The following is an 18,194-nucleotide window of genomic DNA, read 5'->3' as shown; positions in this document are numbered from 1 at the left end:
AGAAAAGCACCTTTAAGCTGCTTTTCTACATCTAACCCTATACAACGTCTGTTATGGGAGCCTGCACACAGCATCTATCCATCCTTTGTCATGTGCAGCATGTTTAATTTCGGCAGCGTTTGATCATCACCCACGCCTATTTAAAAATGACAGCCCAAATACAGATTGGGTTAGTTATAGTTATGCGCTGAAATGAACCTTCAGTGCTTATCACATACACAATGTGACATGGCAAAGTAGAGTGAGGATCAGCCTTAATCAGCCATAATGGGTGATAAAATGAGCTTTGCTACTGCTACAAAACACGGCCCTCTTCTTAGTTTCAGATCTTCTTCAGCATTCTAACCGAGTGCAACATCATAAGCAATTACAAGCATATTATGCAGGGATAACCAGAAAAGAAGACTAGAAATCTAAGAGTAGAAAGTACAATACAAACCATGTGTATTGTGTTTTGACTAACTGAAGTGTGTGCCTTTGAAATGCACAAAATAGATGGAAAGGATTAAACCCTGTAACAAATATTGACAACAAAATGCAAAACAAACGTGTTTAGAATTTTAACACAGGACCACACTGATCCATTAGACGCAGTAGATTTACACTGTGAATAATGCATTACAGACGAGGCTTAGCCCTATAAGGGCAACTGAGTTTGGTGGTTTTAATATGTTAAGGAAATGTGCTGAGCGTTTGCAAGATGTCACACATTCGTCAGTGCCACTGGGGGAAATCGAGCTGACATCTTTGAACACAGCAGGATTGTTATCGGAGACGTGTCTTAACGTGTGTTCAGGGATTGGGGGTATAATACGTTACTATGTCATAATCAGAGCAGGATGTATACGATCAGTGTGCGGTCCCAGAACGTCATCAGGTTGTGAAACATGGGATAAAGACGTGACCTGCAGATGACCATCCTGTCAGAAACCTTTCAGGCAAGAAAAGTGTGAGTGTAAGCTTTCATATATGTACACGTGAGTGCATGTGTGTATTCTTGTGCATTTGTGTGGTAAGCTTCTGTTTGCGTATAGGCGTTTGTTCAGCTGAGCTGTGCTGAGCTGTACTCAGTGTACTGGGCAAATTCAAAGCAATCTGCCACTTCTCCCAAAACTAGCCGAGCGCTGACTGTAACACAAAGGACGTCGCAGAACACCTGCTGAGATAATGGAGATGGCTGGCAGCCAAGAAGACATATGGGTCTCATTCTGGTCCTAATGAAGACAACCTGACATAAATATCAAACAAAACGGAACACTCTTGAGACAGGAACTGTCCCACTGCAGTGTTGCTGACATCAACTCAAACATTTGATCATCCTTGGGGTGTTGAAGCATTAGAAAGGAGAGCAGAGGCCTGGAGTGAATGCAGAGTTGGGGCTGTAATACGATACATTTAATGCATAACAATGCGGCGTCGCAAAAGCATAAACATCTCAGTTTTCTTTGAAACCCACAGGCAACACAGCCTAACTTCCACTGTTGCAGGATGAAATAATTTCTGCTGCTGTAAACAAGTGCTAGCTCACAGCTCTCACAAAGTGGATGAAGTGTCAGAACACCTCAGTTTTAAAAGAAAAGCTTCTCGAAGCTTTGAAGGCTTTACTATCCTTAAGCTCTGAGCCTGCGTTAAAAAAGACAAACATCAATAGCAAGAACTCAAGCAATCAGTCAGTGCTTAAAAGGAAACTGTTTCCGTGCATATTCAAAAGCAACACCTAGAAACAGCGGCGTTTAAACAACCAATAAGCTTTTGATTGATTTCGTTCCAGAGAATCCTGTGCAAAAATACTATTCTTCCTGTTATACTGGTTGTCTTGTTCTTCGACCGGAACACCTTTCTCTGGTTCTTCATAACAACCTAAAAAGCCTAAAAAGGTAGCAGTAATGCCACTTGCAGCTCCAACCTTGTGATCCATGTGGAAGCCTGCGGCCAGCCAGGGAGGCTAACTGTTAATATAACTGGCTGTTTAGGGAGATAATGGCCTTAACCACAGGCACAGTAATAGGCTTGTGGTGCTGCCTGACCAGAGTGACTAGGAAGGTGGTAGGTAGGCAGACTCAAACGTATGTCTCCAGAGGTGAATATTTTATTTACAGTGGTCTGCAGTACACGGATAATTAAACAATTAAAAAAAACGTAAGGAAAGCTAACACATTAAACTAGTAGAGGCGCTAACAAAAGGCCCGTGTTTTAGCTACACAGCCCCCCCCCATCCTTTTTCCCCCCTAGAAGGGCAAATCCCACTGTTTATATAGGGTGGTCAATTCACACCCAACTGCTTCAGCCCATCCCATTCTAATGCAGGTTGATCTACTCCATAACACTAATACCTAGAAATCTCTTAACATATGGAACTTAGTTACCAGTTCACTCCTCTCCCACTGACTACAAAACAGGTCAGGGTTATTCACACATTTTTATACAATAACCAAAAACAACCAAAATAAACATTCTTATAAAGAAAGAAAATCCTCTACTTGGTTTGGCCCCTTGATGTCATCCCTGACCACCCTTTTCCTATAAAAAAGGAAATGCTTTGGCCGGCCCCTCCCCAAACAGTTGTCCTGCAGGTTGGAACTGAACAAAGGAACAAATAATTATAAGTATTAACACAGGAAAACCATTAAGCCATGTTTAAACTTGCAACCTAATAAAATGGAACTGAAACTAACATATGACTGTGTGTCTACTTACTATAGCTAATGACCTGTATGGGACAAAAGGGGAGCAAACCCACTTCACCGCTTTGTCACAAGCCTTCTCTCCGTGAAGACATGTTGCACTGTCAGTTCACAGACCTCCATGTTGCCCATTCGTAGTATACCTTAATTAATACGCTTTAACTGAAGCATATAACCAAAGCTGAAATGTAAATCATCCAGTACACAGAGGCCCCGTGCTATCACAGGAGAAAAAAGTCAAGCAAAGATGTGAAATGATAATCGTCACAGCTTTCAAATCACATAACAATGGACATTTCTTTACTCCTTTTTTCTATTTCTGCAGCAACACCCAGGGCTAAAATTCAGCCTTGATTTATACATAATAAATGCTGAACAGAATATGCAAAACAGGGCAGAGCACTTCTGTCATCATTTCACACAGACAAAGGCCCTTTTCTACAGTATATGACAGAAATGATTAATAATCATCTATTACTGCCAAAGTTCATCAGCTTCCTGTTTTGTCGGCCGCCCGTGTAGCGCTAAATCACACAGATCTTGGGATCCATGTTTCGTAGCTGAAGTCATGTTTCCTGGGAGGTTCAAACCATCCAATTTAGTAACACTCTCATACAATCATGCGGGCTGTAATCTGTTCATTAGGGAAACAATCTAAAAGTCTTTTTTTTAATAATTAATGGCATTTCAATGATGATGTGATGTACTGTATATGTGGGAGCAGCCTTCCTTATTGCATGTTAATGATCCACATCACTCTGCTAATCAGTCAATTAATCACCATCCTATGAATTTAAGCTCTTACTTAGGCCCTGTTCTACATAATGGGTTTTAAACATTCAAATTCATGCTTGGATTACAAATGAGGCTCATTCTGGTGTCATGCTCTTCTTAAGCTGGGCTTCCATTGACAGCCTTCGACAGATGCTATTAGATGTACAGAGTTATTTTTCTTCTTCATCACACAAGGTTATGTCACAGTGACACAGCACAGGGCATCCAATGACATTTCCGCAATGAGCTATCAAAGCACTATGGTTGTTGTAGTTCTTTCCTGTATATCCTTTATGGGTCTATGTACAGTTCATGCTCCTTAAGAGAGGTATTGTCTGATGAAAAATAATCACTCAAAACATTCTCTGGATCTCATTCAAAGACCTCAAAAGCCCGTTTAGCCCATTTTGCTTCGGTGATTTTACACAGCACAGCTGAAATCATACTCATGTTTATTTATCATGTACTTAAATGTCTCATGTCAAGAGCTCAGTGAGTCAAAATGGCAGTGAAATAGAACCTTTGATTTAGAAAAGTAAACAGTGGTGGAACAATATGTGTCCATTTCTGGATTGGCTTTTTAAAGTGAATACAATCAATATCACTAAAAGGTTAGCAATTGTTTTTTCTAAACTGATCTGTAAATGGCAAGAGCACACAGTTCAGCTTTGGCCTTCCATTTCTGTTTTGCCTTGTTTCAAAGCTTTATGCTAAGCTAAGTATTAGTATTATTGATCTTCCCATTGAACGCTCAACAAAAAAGCAAATGTGTTTTTTTTTTAAATGAATAATACATTTGATGTATAATGCTACATTTGGCATATAATGACAGATGATGGGGATGAAGGAGGAAACTAGGGTGGGTTGTTGAGTAAAGTGATGGAAGTACGGAAAAAACTGTTGACGTGTTTGGTGGTCCTGATGCTGATGGAGCCAACCAGTGGCCTGATGGGAGCTTACTGAATAGGCAGTGAGCCACCTGGCTGTTTTCTCACGATAAAATGAGGGAGAAAGATAAGGAACAACATGCATCAAAGACACAAACTAGAGGTGTTGCAGTTGATGGCACTGGGGCAATCCTTGTTGCATTGATTTCAACCTTTATAATCCTTTAAAATCTGTCACTTGTGGGTCATCCATCTTTATGGAAAAGCAATACTTACTCACAGGAGTAGCCTTCTAAGATCTATCTTTATTGTTTATACACACACTGTATGCTTTTTAAGTTGTCCGTTTTTTTATAATGTGAATTACTGAAATAAACTGTGGCAAACTAAGAGGTCAGGTATAAGCTGTTATTATTGAAAACAATATCTGTGTCTGTATGCGATTGAAGGTACATTGCACATCAGTTACTTGCTTTAGCCAAATAAGTTTGGTTACAGGAGCGCTGCCAGTGCTCTCTGATACTGTCATCTTGATTTGAAACGTACCTCAGCTGACAGAAAAACTAATGTAATCTAGGCTATTTGTGTTCTGCCTGAAGGATCCAGTGACAGGAGCAGATAGAAAGGACCAGAGCAGAACAGAGCAACAGATAAATTCTAGTTTTTGTTAAAGCTTACCAAACTCAAACCGAGGGTGATGTTTCTGCTCAATTAACACATTTCACTTTTACCGAGGCTTGTTTGCACTCTATGCTAATATTTAGACACACTGTTATAGATGAGGCCAGTGCACAAGGCGGGCTCCTGCTTGTGAGTTAAGCGCTAAGCATCTGTACAGTTCCTTTTTTAGAAAGTGCTGTAAACGTCTGACCAGACTATTGATGTTTTTAGTTCAGAAACTACAGTGCACCAGTCTGACTCAAAACGTGCAGCAAATTAACTCTTTGCCATTGTTTTTCCCAGTTAACCTTGCCTTTGAAATGAAGTGCCAAGTGCAAAAAAAGAAAAAGAGGTGCAGAGCAGCTATTCTATTAGACAATTTTTGGTAAACAATTATTAATTCAGCTCACAAAATTACACTACTGGGTATTATGTCCCCAAATATGCTAAATATCATAAAATTACCATCTGAGAATATTAAGCCATACATCCCCATGTCTTGTGACAGATTACAGACAACAAAGAGGTAATGACATCCTGAAGCAGTCTTACTCTAACATGTGCAATATGTTCCCTATCAATAGTCAAACAGGCTATATTGGAGCGGAGCTGACACATTGTTCGGCTCCTCATATGTGGAGAGCCTTTGGCAATGAAAACTGTGTTATATGGCTTAGTAGTGCTGACAGGTTTCTTTCTCCTTTCTGTGCCCTCCTCCTCCTCCCCCTCCTCTCTTTATTTCCCCCTCTTCTAGGCTGTGGAGAGGCTGGCACGTGGCAACAGGAGGGGGGAAGAATGGATCTTCAGCCCGGCGTTAGAGCCTCCCACAGGGAAGCCGGCGTCAGACGAAAGGCCTCAAGGGCCGTTGACCTGCTGTCTCTCTGATTTATGGCGGCTGGGGGCCTCTGGCCGGTGCAGACTCCTCTCCTCTTTCTCCTCCATTTTCCTTTGTACACACTGCAGGATTGCAAGGAGCCACACACACTGCACCATCATCTACAGGAGTATCCAAATAGGAATTCCTCGCAAATGCTGAGCTGCAGCACAAGCCCACATACAACTCCGGCTTACTGCACAGTCTCACACAAAAATAAACACCCCCATAAACATTTCTACACTGCAGCACCGTGTCCCACAGTCCCATCACATGTCTATAGACCGAGCCTGCTCTAAGAGTATTCTGCATTTGACTGTGTGTGGATTACTATCAGTCATGGTGTGTCAGCTGTAGAGCACTTGGTGTAGTTGCTGCTCAGGGGCAGAGGCGGATCAATGGAAGTTCGTTGAGTAATGAGGTGATGTTCCTGTTTTCACATGGTCTGAAAGCAATCAGCAGCCAGCATTTCTCAGCTGACTCTATACACTGTTCTGCTTCTACACTGCTATAACATCCTCCTCTTGCGGACTATTAGTGCAGTGACTTATAGTATTGTTTTAATATTAGACAAACTAGCCAGACATATGCTCCTGTGCACACCAGAGCTGTCAGAGCACCTTTAACAGAATTTATTTTGTCCAACCGTAAAGGTTTGGAGTGGACACAGTGCCGTATTTAACTTCGGAACTATTTCTGCTTTTGAAAGCTGGGGAGTGAGACTGAGAGCCAGCAGGTGCCCTCACAATGGTGTTGCCGCCACCAGACAAACGCCACGTGTGCCTGACCACCATTGTCATCATGACCAGCATGGCCTTCATGGACGCCTACCTGGTGGAGCAGAACCAGGGTCCCAGAAAGATTGGTGTGTGTATTATAGTGCTGGTAGGGGATGTATGCTTCCTCATAGTGCTGCGATATGTGGCAGTGTGGGTCGGTGCCGAGGTGCGCACCGCCCGACGAGGATACGCCATGATCCTGTGGTTTCTGTACATCTTTGTCCTGGAGATCAAGCTCTACTTTGTCTTCCAGAATTGCAAGGCAGACAGGAAGAGTCTGGAGACTGTGGCCCGGAAGGCTTTGACGTTATTATTATCTGTATGTGTACCAGGCTTATACTTGGTTCTTGTGGCTCTGGACAGTATGGAATATGTGAGAACTTTCCGGAAGAAGGAGGACATGAGGAGTCGTCTATTCTGGGTGGCTCTGGACCTGCTGGACCTGCTGGATATCCAAGCCAACCTGTGGGAGCCACAGCGGACAGGCCTGCCCATCTGGGCTGAGGGCCTGATGTTCTTCTACTGTTATATCTTGCTGCTCATCCTGCCCTGCGTGTCGCTCAGTGAAATCAGCATGCAAGGGGAACACATGTCGCCCCAGAAGATGATGCTGTACCCAGTTCTGAGTCTGGTCACCATAAATATGGTCACCATCCTCATTAGAGGTGTTAACATGGTGCTGTTTCAGGACAGCCGTGTTTCCACCATCTTTGTCGGAAAGAACGTGGTGGCCATCGCCACAAAGGCGTCCACCTTCCTGGAGTACCGCAGACAGGTGAAGGAGTTCCCCCACCCGCAAAACGCCATGGCGCTAGAGCTGCAGCAGAACAGCCACACGCAGCCGCTGCCCAACACCACCAGTTTGCCACATGAACCTTCGCCGGCGCAGGATGTCATTGACACATGACCGCCAGTGCTAGACTGAGCACCATTAGAAACTGACAGCTTTTTATGAAAGCTCCAGGATTGGAGGTAGATAGAGAAATCAGCTGCATGACAGGATGCTATTCTGCTCTTGTCAAGCCAACATGAACTGCTGTGAAACCATAAAAGAGATTTTCAGCATCACCTGCCTGTCAGAACAAACTGTAAACCTACACTTGACTGAGTGCAGTGTGCAGACTTTAAAAACAAGTCAAAGGTTTTTATCGTTCTATTGTGTTTTTAAATTGTTTAAAATGTTTTAAAAGTTCAATCTTTTATTAGAGACAATCTCCACAGCCTGGTGACATTATATTGTGAAAAAATGAACAGTTGGTCCCCCTTCGGTGAGTATCTTGTATTTTTTAAAGGTCACTTTTTTGACAGTGCATCTGTGGCATGTCCTTTGAATTCTAGCATCAAAGGACATTCCACTCAGTGTGAATGATGGAGAGGAAGAGAAGTGAGTGACAAGGGTCAGTCATGGGGGGGGGATACCAGTGCTGTGCTAGAGCAAGGTTGATGGCCGACGAATGCGTTTTCCTTCTGTGTTTGGTTCTGCTGAGAAATGAGCTCTGTGGAAGTTGCTGCCTATGTCAGTGTGACGCTTTACGACCAAAGGTCTGATTAAAGCACCAGAGCTTAGCACTACACCATCCACTGCAGGCATCCAAGCGTGTGTGTGTGTGTGTGTGTGTGTGTGTGTGTGTGAGGTTTCGTTTTTTCAAATTGTTCTAGAACAGGCGGGAGTTGTTGATGGATGGTGTATGATGAATTGCATATGAGACAAAATATGTAGTGAGTGATTAAAAAAAATTACTAATATGATGGGGGTAAGATACGTTTTGTTTCTTTTACTGTACATCCCTCTAAAACTAGTGGAAGCCTTGAAGACAATGACGAGAGACTAGAGAACCCTCACTGAAGAACTGACAAAAGATAAAGCATAAAAACTATAACAGAAAATAATTTGCTGATGTTCTTCAGCTTACTATTATTATTATTATTATTATTATTATTATTATTATTATTATTATGTACATTCTTAACTTGTTGGAGGCCAATGATGTTTTAATAAAAGTATGAATAAAAGAATAATTATATGGGCATGGTTTCTTTTTCCAAATTCTGATTAAATAATATTAATATAATACTATTATTTTTAGTTAAAGTTATAGTGCATAGTTTCTGCTGTAAGTAATGACAACACGCGTCCACATGATACAAGCCTTACGTGAATGCGCACTCGCCACCACCCCAGATCCATGCAGTCGCTAGTAGCCGAGGAGGACAAGGAGGATTGACAAACATGATGGACTCTTCAAAAGAGAGGTAATCATGTCCACTCAAGATTCTGCGTGGGATAGTCACCAGACGCCACCATCTTCTGAACACCGCCATACTGAGAAATACAGAGAGAGTTGTGTGGAGCCAATAGTCTTAATGAGCTTTGAAGCAACTCACTTGGCAATGGCTTGAACGTAATTAACGTTTATTTATATCAAAAGGTTACGCACTAAAGCTTGAACTTTTAGTAAGTATTTGGTGCTGTTGGTGTTGTACTGTAAAGCAACAGCAACACCATTTCTGTTGTGTTTTGCATAGAAGTATCTACACAGCACATAAACATTTAGGCTGAGCAGGCTCCTCCTGGACTCCAGCATTCATTTCCTACCCCTCGGGCTATCACATTTGGGGAAAAAGCAGCAATAAATTAATCTTTAAAATGTGATTAAAATGTATGAACCTTTTCTTAACTTGTTTCTCCCTTTTCCTCCCAGTTCTCTTTATCGCCTCCCCAGTTGCTTTTTTTTGTTCCGTTAACACTAATCTTCTCTGTGCAGACCCGCTATCAGTTAAAAAATATAACTTTTAGAGCTGACGAATTGCCTCTGTGTTTCACTCTACTTTTGGCAGGTTAACAGCTGATCTCAGCTCACAGAGACACACTCCATTAGCAATAACTGTCAGCTGCAGAGTGACCAAGAGACTATTAGCAAAATAGGGGTACATTTCTGCTTTAAAGCATAATCGAGGACATTTTTAAGAAGATCTTTCATGGTTTTTAGAACAGCTCAAAGCTGTTTATTTGCACCATTGGAGATAAAAATTAGACTAACTGGACTGCAAAGACCTGAACAAACTTTAGTCCTATTATAATTTACCAAAAGGTATATATGACTAACCGTTGGCATCAAATCTATTATAAATAAAGGTCTCCAAGGTACAGTATATTTGCTTGTTCATAAACTAGGACATTTTGTTGCAAAATATGCAAAACCCAGAGAGAAAGACTCACAAAACCCTTTCATTCCCCACACCCACTATGTTGTTGCTTCAAGCTCATCGCACAACCAATCGTTTAACTGGGTTGGAGAGAAGGATCAGTTTGGGGCTTACGGTATCTGCACAAACTGACAGTTCTCTTGGAATCTCTACTGTTGAAAGATATTGATTGTTCTTGCTGAAGTATAAACTATTCATTCATCCAGTTCATTCTGGTTGTCTGTTTTCAGTTCAGCTCCCGTCTTACAATAACTCTGCACCATAAGGCCTGATAACTGACACATGAAATGCAAACATATTAGGTCACTTTGACATAGTGTATTTTTGCTTCAAATTTTAAGGTATTTCCTACTGTTGAATTCTTCATGGCTGTATAAAGATTTTTTTATATGCTTATATATTGTTTTTATATGTTACATGCTATCTATATTTAATTAAATTAAATGTATGCATTGTCATTACTGTAAAGTAAACCGTTGAGAGTGATTCCTGAATTCTAACTATTCTGGGTCATTCCAGCTCATAGCGGATTCCTGTCGGTAACAGTAACATTGTACTCACCAAGTACTGAGATCTGGGAACGTGGTGGCAATCGGCATCGCTAAAAGGAAATCAGAAGGAAAAAAAACACATAGTCAGACAGTCATGCAGGTTTCAAATAAACCAAAGCAGCAGCCACAGCCAAACTTATTTGGAGGAGAAAACAAGCGCAAATGGTAAAATTAATATGTATCTTTTAACACCAGAAGTTCTCTCTCAGGACTAATTATCTCTTAAGCTTGTACTACTCTGATTTTCTGCCAGGTTTTGTGGCAAAAGTTCAAACTAATTAAATGTTGACCCCAAATATGCTGACCTGCGTGTCCACTGGACTTCTGGCATGGAAGTTAGGACGGCGATCATTTTACTGGAGAGAAGAATTGAGGATCTTTGAATTCCTGAAGTAAATTAACTCTACTCTCTGGCCATACCAGGATATGGGGAGAAAGGAGGATGTGATAATAGGAAAGAAATGTTATATTGTGATTGTTTACACTTTGACTGTCTTTCGCAACCAATACATCTGCTTTGCAAGATTGTGTGAAGCACTTTATTCTTAGCACGACCACATGCAAACATACCCTGTTGTACGTTTGATGTGAAAGTGACGTTACCAAACAGTTCATCGTAGTAAACATCCAACAGAGTTTACAGACCACTGATTCAACCTTGACCAACCTTACTAACCGTAGTACAGGTGCATGGTTTGCCTGTGCAATGACAGATTATTACTGACATTTTGGTTGCACTCACTTTCAATTCCAGATAAAGTAGTTCAGATAATCTACATGGGAATAGTTACTCAAAAGCAGGACATTGCGGCATAATTTGCTGTTGGGAAAAAGGGTGCTACCAATTCCTGTTACTTTTTTTTTTTTTTTTTTTTTTTAACTGTGCCTAACTTTGCCGTTTAAATTATTGAACATTAATATTGCATTACACGTTTTACTGTCAATCATCCGTCATCCACAGGAAGAGAAATTGCTCTCCCCCAATAAATAATTCCTCAAAATCGTGTCATCTTGCACACTGTCATCACATCCAGGTCTCTATAAATAGAGCATCCTTATTAGCGAGGACAGCAGTTAATCTAGTTTTGCCACCATGCAACAAAAACAAGTAGATTAAAAGAAAAGAAAAAAAAAATCTAATTACACACCTCGTGCATCCCAAAATGATTTGCTGAATGTAAATAAGCTATAAGTCTAAATGTTGAAATGACTAGTGAATCACCTTTTTAACTCAAAAAGAGCTAAGCAATGTGAGAGGACAAAAATGTCTGAGATTGTGGAGCCTACATTGGTTGGCTCTCTGCTGCATCTCACATTACATCTCTCTCACGCTGTCTAAACAGCAGACTATGCTAAATGTTTTTTCAACCAATGGGAATGGAGAACCAGGTCCAGCAGTTAATTAAAAAGGCCGCCCTGTATGAATAAAAGCCACTCCGTGGTACTCATCAGAACCTGCATGTCTGTAACTGAGACCAAATCTTTTCTGTGGTCTGGATCACAGCTCATTGTTAGGCTCACAGCATAATGCCACTATTGTTTGAATAAATCTGGTCTGCACAAGTGGTTGAAGGGGAGAAAGTAAATGACAAATTTGGAAAAAGAATAAATCACCTGTGGCTGCCTCTGTGACAGATCACCTTTCCTAGACCCTCTGAGCGGGGGATTCATCCATAAATCCCCAGACATGCGTGTAATTGTGCTCTCTCCATATGTAATGTAACGTGGTAAAAGCGCTTTTACTCTCTCTGCCTCTGATTTACTGTGTAACCATCACTTCCTGTAGCACCTATCTCAGCTCAATTAAACCAGAAACAACCAGATGAGGGTTGCATTTTTAGTACTTCAGACTCTCTCTTGACCACATCTGAATTTGCTGATAGAAGGAGTTTGTCCACTCAGGTACTACACTCGTTAATAAATGTCTCCATTCTCACGCCAATCACTTTGTTGGCCACACGCTAGGGTTGGGCGTTAATACAGTATACTGCAGGGTCTTAAAAATAGCAAAGGTATCACTTTCAATACCGTCATAAAAAAAAAAATGCAATGGACTTATATAGGAGACAAGGATTTAATACAATTTCTTTAATACCTAAAAAATGCTTATGTGTGGTTGTCATCACGTGAAGTTGGGGGGGGGGGGGCAGTCTCACACCGAGTGAGCTGGTCTCGAAGAAGAACACGACTTTCTGCAGTTTGGCCGCATTTTGGGTTCCGACCTAATGAGAAGGGAGAGGTGTTTCAGTATTAGTGTTTGGTATTCAGTTTCTGAACGGTGTGGGCGCTAGTCAACAGTTTGCTGACGCCGTCATCATTTTTAATTAGTCACGTAAGAGAGGGTTTGAATGTTTCAAAATGTGGATACCGCCCATCTCTACTACACACGCCTTCAACTGTATTGCCCACTGCTCACAGTAATCTATATGGAAATCACTCTGCCTGCTCTTCTATCATAAAACTGCAACCCATTGTCCATTAGAGGCTTGGTCAACATACAATAACCTTTTTGACAAAGGTAAGAGACAAAGTGTGTTTTGGATGATGTAATGTCTGCAGCTATATATTTGCATATTCACAGCTCACTATGGCAATTAGTGTGTGTTTTTTTTAAGTCTGATACTGTTGTTCGAGAAGACCCAACATCAAACAGGAAGTATAATATTACCATGGAGCGAGTGAGCGGGCTACAAATTGAGCCCCGCAATTATTTCTCCCATATTAGTTTACATTTTGGCAACTAAGCCCCATTAAAAAGGTGGTTTTTAATAAGCTTTTAGCCGTTTCTGACAGCAATGTTCCCATGGATGTACAGACAACCGCTGGATTACTCTGCTACTAAAGAAAACTTCTCAGGTGAGGTCCACAGTTAGGACTGCAAGGAGTGTCTTTTCTCTATGATTGCCATGTAGATTTATAGACCCTCACATTTTCTCTGTGTAATAATAATAGTCATATCTGTTGTACTTTAACGCTAAGGTAGACACCCAGCTAACAATTTTTGGTTCCCAGAACGTTCTGGGAACGTTCGTTTTTGGTTGCGGGAACGTTCCCTGAGGGTTTGTTTTGGTTGTAGTTTGTGTGAACTAGTTTCTGCAAAAACTAGTTCACACATACAGTAGCCTACATGGAGTTTGGTGACATGTTAACTGTGCACTGTGGCTAGCTTTACCCATCTAAACCTGAGCAGTTGTAATCAGCCAGACTAATTCAAAACACCTGTGTGAGAGCAGGGGCTTACACTTATATTTATGGTGGGTCATTTCACATTAAACCACGTGTTGTTTTTACATTGGTGGGTGGATTAAATCCACAAAATACGCCTTGTTAACTAACATTACTTCGCTTAACAAATGCTAGGACGTGTATTTCTGAACTTTGGAGCGAGCTAGCTTCCCGTCTTAATGCTATAGCTACTAGCTTAAGGTAGACTAATAGTCGGCTGGCTCCTTCCGCTTTCCTTAACTCACAGACAAGAAAGTTGTACGATATTCTCATTCAACTCTAAATAAGAAAAAACAGTTATTTTCCTCATTAGTCAGCGGAAAAATTAACAGAGCTAAATTAAAGATTGGACTTACATTAGTCAGGTGGCCAGAAACCAAACTCTCCACAGCTTCTCATTGTGTGTAACGTTAACTGTTTGCACCAACTTCATATACGTTGACGTTGCATTTCCAGCTTGTTGCGCTGCCCCCTAGTGGCAAACATAATACTTAATGAAGCTTAAATAAAGTACCGTTCAGGTGCAAAAGAGAAAAAAGAAAAAATGGTGTTGCAGTACCTAGATTTAGAGAAGTATCAAAATAGGCATCACATGAAAAAAATACAAATGTGTAAGAGAAGGCACTAGAGAGATTAAACATGTTTAAAGAAAAGAAAAACAAAATTAGAAAATTTATTGAATTACCTTTTAATTAAATTAAACATAGATTATGATCATGAAAGAAGGAAAAAAAACACAATTGAAAATAGTAGGCTATTGATTTAATATTTAATCATTTACGAAATTTGACAAAATGTTATTCACTGATAGGAGGAATATCATCCTATTTGAATTATGGATAACAAATTGTTGTAATTTAAAATTAGATTTATGTGTGAATCTATATTTTAGGCTACAATGAATACAAACCTTGGACTCTGTCCAGCACTAATGTGTTCTTATAATAATGGATGTCAGTGGATTAGCAAAAATCCACAGCACTCAGCCATCTATGGCAGACACATCCTAACCATAACCTTGATTAAAGGTCCCAGCGCACTCAACATTAGATTTTCCAGATGTTGTAATCAAATCAATCAGTCTCTAGCCCTGGTGAAGGTAAGTTACAGCTGTAGCTTACCTTCACCAGGGCTGACTTAATATTCATACATATGTAGATAAGAAGGTGTTCTGTTACCGTCATAAATTGTTACAGGCTACAGCGTGTGCAGAATGGATTCATTACTGAACCACGATGCACAAGGGAACAGACTGTGGAGGCTGCCATAAACAGATACACATAAATGAAAGCTGAGTGTGCATCGTGGTAAAAGTCCTGCTGTTAGTTGTGAAAACAGCTGACTGTCCTCTGAGTTTATGACTGGATTTCTGTACCATTTTAGAACTGCCTTCATTATTGGCTGCTAAAAAAAAGACCCAAAGAACATCCAGTGACCACATGTTATCTGATAATGTCACTGTCCTCCTCATTATTCAGTTTATTTGAATTTGATCTAGTTTTAAAGTTTGCAGACGGTTTAAATACCAGGGAAAGGTCACACAGTGGTGCGCGGTAGCAATGTAGCCTACCACTCGAGGATTTTGGACTGCTAACAGACTTTAAATGGACTCAGCCAGTGGATGTTTGACTGCTGAACAAAAAGCCAGGTGGAACACCTGGGTGTTAATGCCCAATGAAAACCAATGAAAAGAAGCAACATGATAAGATCAGTGTTGACGGTACAATTCACCAAATTGTATTGAAAAATGTTGTTTATATGCTATGTTGAAATGTTTTGCTTTAAATGCTGTACAGTACTTTGAAAAGCATCCTGATCCAAAGGATTAGCTCACAACAATCTAAAAAGAGAAACTAATTTAAACTTCCTTTGAGTTCTCTTCCAGAGGACAATTCAACATTCCTTTGACATGTGTATTACGGTGATACAAATCACTAAAAATCATAGCCCCTCAATCTACTGTCACAATGCTAAGAATGTTTCATGTGAATAGCTCATTTTGTCTAGAAAGTAAGATTTTGTTTTTGTATAATCACTAGTTTCGTTTGTGAGTTATTCAACATCTATGTGCACCTAAAACATGTTCAAATAAAACAATCTGAGAAAGCAAAATCATTCTTTGGTTGAATTATCCACTGCCCAGTGACATTTGCAATTTGTGATAAGAGTTGGCAAGAAAACCATAGCTTCATTTTTAAGTGGCTAGAAGCTAAAAGGTGTTGGACCACTGATTTTACTAACACTATTTCACACAATCCCAAGAGACCTTCGAGTGTAAAAGGTCACCTGATTGACGGATTGATGCCACAAAGGGAAATAAAACCCTTTTTTTTATACGAGAGATCACAGCTATTCTGGAAAATCCAAACAACTATCAGTCAACACTTTTAGTAAAAAGTAGTTCAAGTGAATACAGTCACAGCAAGGTCTGTGGATTATCTACAGAGTAACCGGTACATTATTTTTGGAGAGAGATGTTGCTGTTGAATTTTTTTTCATAAAAATAATTCACTTCCATTGAATTATGGGAGGTAGAAATATATATGAGACGATATGTCAAAACCCAAAGTGTCTGCTTGAATTAAACTCCACAAGAGGTAAATGACAACATCCTCGCTCTGTTAGTTGGTTGAAGTAACTCAACAAAGATGTTCAGTCAGAGTCCCTCAGCTAATGTTAGTACGCTACAGAGAAAGCCAAACGAACCAAAGAAAACAAGGGCGACCCACAACCCGTTGTGTTCAGCAGCACGGGATTCCCTTATGGGGGACTGCAGCAAGCAGGAGCCCAGTTTGTTCCCAATCCATCAAAACAGAACAGCAATTTATCAAACTGCAGAGTGGGGTCAAAAAATACCGGCAAGGCTCAAACAAGGAAAGAAAATGTCCCCTGTAACTGCGGGGGTGGTGGGTGAACAGATAAACAACTTTCCAAAGCAAGATTACAGTGTTGTATATGTGGAGGCCAGGATGAGTGGGCGTTGTCTGTAACTGTGGCACAACAAATGGTAGAATGGAGCTAAGCCGGCGTTCACAGGAGACCCACAGTAGCTGCCCAAACAGACTTGTTAGGGGGCAGATGGAACTCACCAGTGCACAAGATCACGGCTGACAGAGAAGCTTGTTAACTGCAGCACGGTAGCCAAAAGGGTGTCTCATTAGGGAGAGGCACCAGCAGCCTGCACGGTCAATGCTGGTCTCACCAGATGGCTGCCAGTCTGCTGGCTGATGAATAATATGGACTACCATCATTAACACATTATGTCCAGTATGTTTTCTGTGCAGGATATCTTATAGAAAGCATTTATTCCAGTCATATTTTGAGTAAAGTCACAGTTTGATATTTGAAACTTTATATCACACTGCCAGAGTCTTATTCACTTGGGTAAAGGAGCTCCATTTACATTTCACACTGAGCTGTAACAAAGTTTGTCCATGACACTGGGACATTAATCCCGTTACAACATTGCCCCCTACTGGTGCTAAAAGCTAAGAATTCAGATTGATGGAGGCAAGATGCAATCAAAACATGAATTTTCCCATCAATGGACCCTTCACATATTCCCAGCCGTCACTATAAATAACAAATTGTTTGCAATCAACATGTCTGGGTGCAGAGCTCTTGATCTTGATTATTGCACAAGATAAGTTCGCAGTAAGGACCGATACATCATTATTCACCATTCACTCAGGGAACTATACAAGCTGTTGCAGCAAAATTTAAATCACAAGTGGGACTCAGGGATGCTTAAAACTAAAAGCAGATGATTTATTTGTTATCTAATATCAAACATATTTCAAAAATGAAAAAGTATCGTTGCATGATATTACTGTACTTTGAGCACTGACTTAGTGGGAATGTATCCACAGCTGATTGATTGGAAGAACTTTAATTGAAAATCTGAATTTTTGAAAGAAGAGCATGGCCAACAGATGCAATCAACCAGAGTATGAACAGAATATATTAGAGAGTTTTTGAGGGGGCATGAACTACTTTTGTTAAAAAGTGCTTTAATTGCTGCTGCTGCTGCAACAGAATAGCTGAGAAAGTACAACAAACTTGTTAACTTTACCTTAAGGGTAATTTCACTAAGAAATATCTTAAACTGCTCATGTGAAAACTGTACCATGTAATTTGGCTTCTGGTTTAATGGGGGGGGGGGGGACTTTTGAGTCAGCAAGTCTAAAGATGTCCTCAAGTGTTGTAACTGTTAATTGAATCTTACAATAATTACAGAAAAGACCATTTTAGTACAAGATATTGTTGGAAGATAATTATTCTGCTGTATAGACCTTTGGAAATCAGCATCAATACAATACTGTAAAAAGTACTGCAATCCAAATCCAACTCGAAGTGGATCCTCCATCTTACATATTAAAGCTGTGGTGGGTACTTTGTTTTTTGGCATTGTTGGGCAAAACTTCCATAACAATCCTTCAGCATACTTAAATTCAAGTGGACTGAGAGAAAAATAGACTGTAACCCATCTTGGCTTGGTTTTCAGTCTTTAGTAAATCTAGCACGTAAATTGATGCTTTGGCCAATCACAGGTC

General features: G+C 40.4%; 1 protein-coding gene across 1 annotated transcript in view; it reads left to right on the top strand.

The window, feature by feature from the left end:
* tmem121ab (transmembrane protein 121Ab) overlaps nucleotides 1-8,286 on the top strand; it is a 43,333-nt gene extending 35,047 nt beyond the window's left edge. The window contains exon 2 of the mRNA XM_034899887.1: nucleotides 5,760-8,286. Coding sequence (XP_034755778.1) covers nucleotides 6,627-7,565 — 939 coding nt within the window. The 5' untranslated portion in view covers nucleotides 5,760-6,626 and the 3' untranslated portion in view covers nucleotides 7,566-8,286. The remainder of the gene's footprint in view (nucleotides 1-5,759) is intronic.
* The last annotated feature ends 9,908 nt before the right edge of the window (nucleotides 8,287-18,194 follow it).

The sequence above is a fragment of the Etheostoma cragini genome, chromosome 18, assembly GCF_013103735.1.
Source record: "Etheostoma cragini isolate CJK2018 chromosome 18, CSU_Ecrag_1.0, whole genome shotgun sequence".
Lineage (NCBI taxonomy): Eukaryota > Metazoa > Chordata > Actinopteri > Perciformes > Percidae > Etheostoma > Etheostoma cragini.
Note: the sequence above shows the minus strand (reverse complement) of the source record. Positions and strands in the feature narration are given on the sequence as shown.